The 7,500-nt window shown below is 39.2% G+C and overlaps 1 protein-coding gene across 1 annotated transcript in view; it reads left to right on the top strand.

Moving 5' to 3' along the window:
* Positions 1-7,500, top strand: part of LOC119576068 (N-alpha-acetyltransferase 15, NatA auxiliary subunit-like) — a 66,068-nt gene that overhangs the window by 8,852 nt on the left and 49,716 nt on the right. Inside the window, exons 6-12 of the mRNA XM_037923597.1 lie at positions 45-210; positions 511-740; positions 3,671-3,837; positions 5,105-5,257; positions 5,400-5,528; positions 5,684-5,844; positions 6,298-6,350. Of these exons, the coding sequence (XP_037779525.1) occupies positions 45-210; positions 511-740; positions 3,671-3,837; positions 5,105-5,257; positions 5,400-5,528; positions 5,684-5,844; positions 6,298-6,350 (1,059 nt within the window). The remainder of the gene's footprint in view (positions 1-44; positions 211-510; positions 741-3,670; positions 3,838-5,104; positions 5,258-5,399; positions 5,529-5,683; positions 5,845-6,297; positions 6,351-7,500) is intronic.

The following is a 7,500-nucleotide window of genomic DNA, read 5'->3' as shown; positions in this document are numbered from 1 at the left end:
ATTCTTCTAACAATTTTATAATTGTTTTCCTCTTTATTTTGCAGGAGATATAATGTTAGAGTTAGGAATGAAGGCAGATGCATCAGAGGTGTACAGAGGCTTGGTGAAACGCAACCCTGAAAACAGGAATTACTACCTCAAGCTAGAGGAGACCTTGGGACTAACAACAGTCGAGCAGAAGCTCGAACTTTACAAACAACTCAAAGAAAAGTGAGTCTCCTTTGGGAACCCATTCAATCTTTTTACACTACTGGCTGGCTTCTGAATGTTGTTTAGTTGGAGAATTTGTAGCAATGTTTCCTTGGGGGACATAGCAGACCAATCTTTGATTATTATACATTTTGTGGTGGATTTTAAAAGGCAAAGGCCATGTAAAAATCTTACATATTTATTTATTTTTTTATTTTTCATCTGTTCATCCTTTGATAGGGTCACTTGTTAAATGATTGCCATGCAAGACATAAGATATGGTATTTATGTTACATGTGTTTCTCTTCATTTCTCCTTCAGGTATCCCCGTGCTCAAGTGCCTAAGCGACTCCCCCTCAATTATGCTCGAGGAGAAGTCCTTGAATCCTTGTTAGACCCTTACCTAAGAGCAGCATTACAGAAAGGTGTGCCGCCCCTCTTCACAGACCTCCGCTCTCTCTATGATGATCCTGAAAGAGTCGGCATCATTGAGAAACTCATGAACCGTTACCTTGCGAATCTTGAAGAGACGGGTCACTTGTGCGAGGAAGGTGAGTTCTCAAGGTTTGGCATTAGGTCAGTCTGTGATTGAAGGAATCTCATGTTACTCTGTTGTGTATCAGTTTGGTAGGAATTATGAATAATATTTTCTGTTTTCAGTTTAAGATTTGAAAATTTCAGTTGCTGAACTATATTGGGTTAAATTGATGGATATCAAAATAAGTGCTGCTGTTGGTATTAGTTGTGAAAACATTGTAAAAAGTAATGTATATGGAGAGAGAGACAGAGACAGAGAACGAGAGAGAGACAGACAGACTGGGAGAGAGTGAGAAATATTTTTAGTTGTCCTGTCCAGTGTCTTTCCATGAACTTTCTTCACACATTGATGACTCTGAAAGTGCTTAGTCACTAAGTAGTCAAATACTATATCTACCTGGCCTTGCCAGTTTGTCTTTTCCCTTGAAATTTTGGAAAGAAATTATTTTATTTTGATTACAGTTAGTGATAGTGATAATATTATGATAAAAATAATGTCAATAATGATACCATTAATAATAATCCTATTGACATTAGAAGTAAAACATCCCAGAAAGTTCAAGGAAATGGGATGAACAGGTGAGGTCTGGTAGGCCTAGTAATCGACTTCTTAGTGACTGTGAAGCCATCTATGTGTAAAGTAAATTAACAACAAAACAGCTGTGGACAGTGCTGTGGACATGTATTTGGTGCCAGTATGTTGACCCAAATCCATGCCCACTGTGAGTTTACTTAATTAATTGTTTTTACACAGAGATGGCTACACTTGTACTAAGTCACCAATGAGCCAGTTACAAGTACTGCTGTCTCACCTGTTTACCCTTTTCCTTGATTTTCGAAAATATTTTACGTTATCTTGTATTGCTGTTACTAATGTCAATAACATTATAGAAATTATAATGTCTATAATATAAATAACTCTGTTGATATTCATAGCATTAGTTTTTCTTACCAAATCAAGGAAAATCAGTTGAAATCAGGTAATTTCACAAGGTCTACTAATTGACTCCTTTGTGGCTAAGCACATGCAGAGACATTTCACTTTTTTTTTTGTGAGCACAGCATTTTCTTGGTGCATTGAGTTTAATAGCTTCACAGCTAGCCCTCTGTCAAAGCAAGCATTCAGTTCATTACCATGAATTTATCCTGGGCACATTGGTGATATGTTCTGTAAGCTTTTGGTAGTAGCCACTGGAAGTTTAGACTGATGTTACTTTAAAAACAAATTTTGAAGGGAAGGGATCCAAATATGTGTAAACTGTATTGACATCTGTTTTTTCTTTGTCATCTGTAAATACATTGAGGAATTGTTTACACAAAAACTCTTGTTAATATGATTCCTAGGATTGATAACTAACCTTCAGTTGTGTAAATGACTTTATAGGTGCCTTATGATAAATAGTAGAAGAAAGAAGGATGCAAACTGTCACATTCAGTACATTTTACTAGAGTTGTATAATAAGATTTTGTCCTGGGTGGATGAGGAAAGCTTAGCTGGGGGCTAAAAGATGTGGGTACTGTAGTCGGTTATTTCAATTTGGCACAGAATCATTCCCCTTTTTCCTAGCCAAGAAGCTAATTGTTTGATATGCCTTGTTCATGTGTTCACATGTGTTTGTTCATAGTGAAAGATCATGCCTGTTCTTCTGTTGGTAATGATCAACTTTTGAACAATAATATGTTTCAAAAATGTTGAACATGGATCATGTTGCAGTTTGAAGTCAGTTATACTATTTGATTTATGGGTTGAGATATATTGAACTTATGCAAACCATAAGTTATGGCCTGTTGTGCTCTGTTTTGTCTCTCTTGGTTTTGTTTTGTCTGTATTTACAAGAGAATGGGAACTTAAAGATAAATTGTTATGACTGAGCTTCACCTGAATATTAAATATGGTCCTGGAGTGTGATCCCTGCTCAGCATTTTTCATTATTTCTTAAATGCTGTTTATATGTTCCCATCTTTTAACATTATTATAAGGATAGAAGGATAGGTCTGATATCAACTAAATATATGGCAACTTTAAGCATCATACTTCAACCAGCATCTTAGGTACAGGAGAGGGATGTGGTTACTGTGTTTGTATAAAATGAGGTGACTAGGATATATAGGTGAAGTACTTCTTAAAAAAGGAGCAAGGTAACACACACAGTCCCTTTTCATAAAGGATATTGCACATGTCATAGTATGCTTCTGTAAAAGTGCTTAACCCAAAACCAACAGACATGATATGTACATACATGCTATGCCAGACGATGGAGGTCTTTGGTTGATCCGACTTGTTTAGTGTTGAGTGTGTTGGGAATCTACAGGTCCCGTGCCAGAAAAATAATTACTAGTGAAGCATGGATTAGGAGTCAAATTGGACAAATATGAGGTGTCTGTTGTCTGTGCAAGACAGAAGAAAAAAATCAGTACTTTGTTGTAATGGTGATGTATTGAAGTGGTTTAGGACATTCCTAGTTAATTTGAGAGCCTAGTGTTCAGGTCATGTGATTTGCATATTTCTCATACTTTAATTCACATGTTGGTTTTATTGTGCTAGATGCTTAAAGAACAAGTAGGAGAAAAATGTAGTTGGTGTGCAGATAATCATTATTCTTTTATTTATGATATTGATGAGAAACATCAATTCTTGCTGCTTTGTCAGGGAGAAATGGAAGATGCTTCATTATCATCACCACATAAGGATTCAGCTTTGTTTTCTTTATTTAGATGGGTTTAATTATTTTACTTTATTAATAGGTTAATGATTATTATTCTTGATACAGTTCTTAGGACACCAAAAAGTCATTAATTCTTCCATCTACTGAAGGTACTCGGGTATTCATGCTTCTTCCTCTTTTATCTTAAGCTACTGGCCTTTCAGCAGTGAAGAGCATCACAGGTGGTTGGAAGGAAGGCAAAAGGAGACTGTAACCATTCTTGCAATATCTCCTTCCAGATAACGAGTACAAGGAACCAGCCTCCATCCTGTATGTGTTGATGTTCTTGGCTCAACACCACAGTTACTTGGGTGATCCCGACAAGGCTCTCACACTCATAGAGCGTGCGCTTGAACACACGCCTACCCTCATAGAACTTTATATAGTCAAGGGTAAAATATTAAAGGTAAGCCTTTTTTAGCTTTTTCCATTTTTGAAATTAAGAGTATCTGTAAGACAGACAAGGAATTGACACTGTCCTCCTATCCTGCATTAACACTGTCCCCCTGTTCTTTTTGTTCTCATTCTGTCCTTCAATGACACTGTCCCCCTATCCTTTTCTTACCCTGTCCCTGTTTTAAGGGGAAGATAGAATGGCTGATCATGAAGTACCCTGTATGAGTAAACAGTGTCTTCCTGTGGTGGTAGTGTTGTTCAGTGGTAGAGCATTTGCCTTGCAATTCCAGCCAGGCCCCTTCCAGTAAACTCAGTGAGTGGATATTGGCTAGGGGTCAAGGTCAGGACGCAAAGGCACTAGCCACACTACTGAATCATCCTGCAGCTTATTTCCCATGTTGCTTTTAGAGATTATACTTGGACTATAGAGTAACCTACAAGTTTCAAGCTACTGACTCCAAGTGGTGTCAGTAGCTTGATTGTGAGACTGTCAAAGCAAAATGATCAGCTACCTGTGTTGTGTAGGTTATCACAAAGTCTCATGTTCGTATGAAGACATTTCTTGCTTTAAATGTGAATAAACCAAAATGTTCACAGACATACCCCTGCTTTTCTTCCCAAACATCTATTTTTCATATAAATGGGTGTTAATACTTGGTCAGATCCAATGATTCTTTTGGTTCATATAACATGTGGTACAGACAACCAAAGGCATGTCAGAAAGTGCTTGGTGAAAATTATGGCTACCCTTGCATGCTTTTATCAGTGTAATTATTATTATTATTATTATTATTATTATTATTATTATTATATTTATATATATATATATATATATATATATATATATATATATATATATATATATATATATATATTTTAGGGGGGGGGGGGGTGGACTTAATGAATTTCCACTTAAAATGTGTATGATAGGAGAGCTATCAGATTCTTCTATTATATAGATTGTAAATTTTCATTATTCTATTATATAGATTATATTTTTATTATTGCAAATGCAGCAGATGATGATTTTTCAAATTTCTTTCACTTCTTCATTCATTTCTTTTAGAGACATAGTTATTAAATATGAAAATCTCATGATGATGTATCATTGTACAAGCAGTGGGAGCTCTAGCTTGGGCTTCATTATAACGAGTAAGAGTAGATATAAACCAGAAGCATCAAATAGATTTCATTAATTGTGTCAGTTAAGTGATAGAAAGCACAGTGTCGTTGTATTACTGTTTTCATATGGCTTTGCCGATGGCTTTTCCTCTCAGGATGCGGGTGACTATGTGGGAGCCTACGAAGCCTTGCAAGAAGCTCAGGCCCTCGACACCGCAGACCGCTACGTCAACTCCAAGGCAGCATCTTACCTCCTCAAGGCTAACTTAGTCAAACAGGCCGAGGAAATGTGCTCCAAATTTACCAGAGTGAGTGTCCTTTCAAACTGCAAAAATGCACCTAATTTGATGATAATGTTAATATAAGTTTATTTACCAGCAGCATGTTTTTATTTTCTGTACCTTTACCATCTAATTTCAGTATTAAATATTGTCATTGTCTTCATTACAGGAGGGTGTTTCAGCCATGGAGAACCTGAATGAAATGCAGTGCATGTGGTTCCAGACAGAGTGTGCGCAGGCCTATTTCCGCCTTAGCCAGTATGGGGATGCTCTTCGTAAATGTCATGAAGTAGACCGGGTAGGTTTCTGTCATTTACCTCATGAATTGCATCTGCATAACCATGAAAAGAGTTAATTAAGTGTGGTTGTGGTTTAGGTAAATGTAAGTTCAGTTAGTGGGACTTACAATTCCTCTTGAGGAGCTAAGGCATCACGTTTGATATGCCCCCACAGCACTTCACCGAGATTATAGAGGACCAGTTCGACTTCCACACTTACTGCATGAGAAAGATGACTCTCCGTTCCTATGTTGAGCTGCTAAGACTTGAGGACATACTTAGGAGCAACAGATTCTATTGGGACGCAGCACAGACAGCCATTGCCATATATCTGAGGTGAGTGGGCGACAGACAGGCATTAAGCCCTTCTAACTCTTGAGAATATTCTGCTCTCTACATTTGGTATATATCCATCTTGCTTCATCTGTAGTTAAGCTGTGTGATCCCCAGGCAACTAGGAGAACCCAAAAATTTTCCTCTTTATATTCATGGATGTTCTTAATTATTCATAGTCATGTGGCCATCTTTTATTGTTATTAACATCAGGATATAGATTGGAATTGAACATGAGATGGGATATGAAAGCCCGACTGCAATCCTCTTATGAAAAACTAACGCAGTGTGAAGGCGTTAGTGATATTATTGTGATAAGATGAGGAGTTACTTACTTACTTACTTACTTTTTTTAATAAAAAAAATGGATGAAGGATTTTGTTTTGGATACGCATTCTTAAATTCTTGCTTTAATGTGAATAATTTGGTTATGATAGCCTCCTGCCTCTCCCCCAGGTTACACGACCATCCGCTCTCGGCCAACACAGGCGACAAGGATCTCAATACTGGTGAGTGTTGATTCCCCTCTTCGTTAATTGGCAACGCCGCTGCCGGATTCTCAAGTAGATTGGTCGAACACGTTTTTACTTTAACCATTGGTGTTAAATTGAAAGAGAGAGCGAGTGGGTGAGTGAATGAATGAATGAAAAGGAAAATGAATGAATGAGAGTGCAAACAGAATGGAGTTAGTAGGAGGAAGGATGGGAGGAGGGGTTTGTGCATAGAAGGGCATCAGCGAGAATGAAAGGGAAAGCTTAGAAGAGCGGCAGTTAGACCAGAGGCGGCGTCGCAGATGGAAGAAAGAAAGAAAAGACAAGGCAGGAAGCCTAGCCCGAGGTGCCAGGAAGATGCAGCGAATTTGGAAGAGTAGAAGTGGCGAGACTGGGCAGGATAAGGAAAGGGTGTTAGAGGCACAGCAAGGATAGGACGGTCCTTGAACGAAGCGAGAGAGGCGAGATTGAGATGGACTCGACCTTGTGTAGGCGTGCTCTGGGATTCTAGGTCTAAATGAGTACGTATTTAGACCTGGCTGGGAGGAGGTTGCGGGGAAGAGAGACGCTAAGCAGGAGAGGAAGAATAAAGAGGCTTATGGATGCGATGAAGGAGGACTTGCAGATGGTTAGCGCGATAGAGGGAGTTTCAAAGGGCGTTGAGAGGGAGACAGGTGACCTGCTCTGGCGACCCCTAATGGCAACTGTCGAAATAAAGTGTTAAATATGCGTGCTTTACGCTTAGTGTATGTGAACTGTAACGCAAACAATTGATGCAATTGAGCTTCCTCTTGTGCAGTTCTTATGTATTTTGGCAAATCGTTCAAAAGCTTGTATGTTGTTGGAATTTGATATCTGCGGTAGAGTAACGTATTCAGTTTTCGGGACGAGGCGGATTGCGTAATGTTTCACATCTCCAAATAGCTCTACTAAGCCTTTCTCCCTCATTTCTCCTCCCTCATCCCCCATCGCCCATCCACCATCCACCCTACCTGCTCCACTCACCGTCACCTTCCGCGGCTGGAATCAAGCACTACACTAACAGGAACAGATGAGCCGTGACCGTTTTGGGAGCGAGTGGCCTTGGCCGTGGGAGCGCAGGCCCACGTGATGCGGCGGCGAACCGTCTCAAGGTCACCCTTCGCCCGAGGCCGCGCGCTCTCCCGCC

Source organism: Penaeus monodon, chromosome 8, assembly GCF_015228065.2.
Source record: "Penaeus monodon isolate SGIC_2016 chromosome 8, NSTDA_Pmon_1, whole genome shotgun sequence".
Taxonomy (NCBI): Eukaryota; Metazoa; Arthropoda; class Malacostraca; order Decapoda; family Penaeidae; genus Penaeus; species Penaeus monodon.
This window is presented reverse-complemented; position numbering and strand designations above follow the sequence as displayed.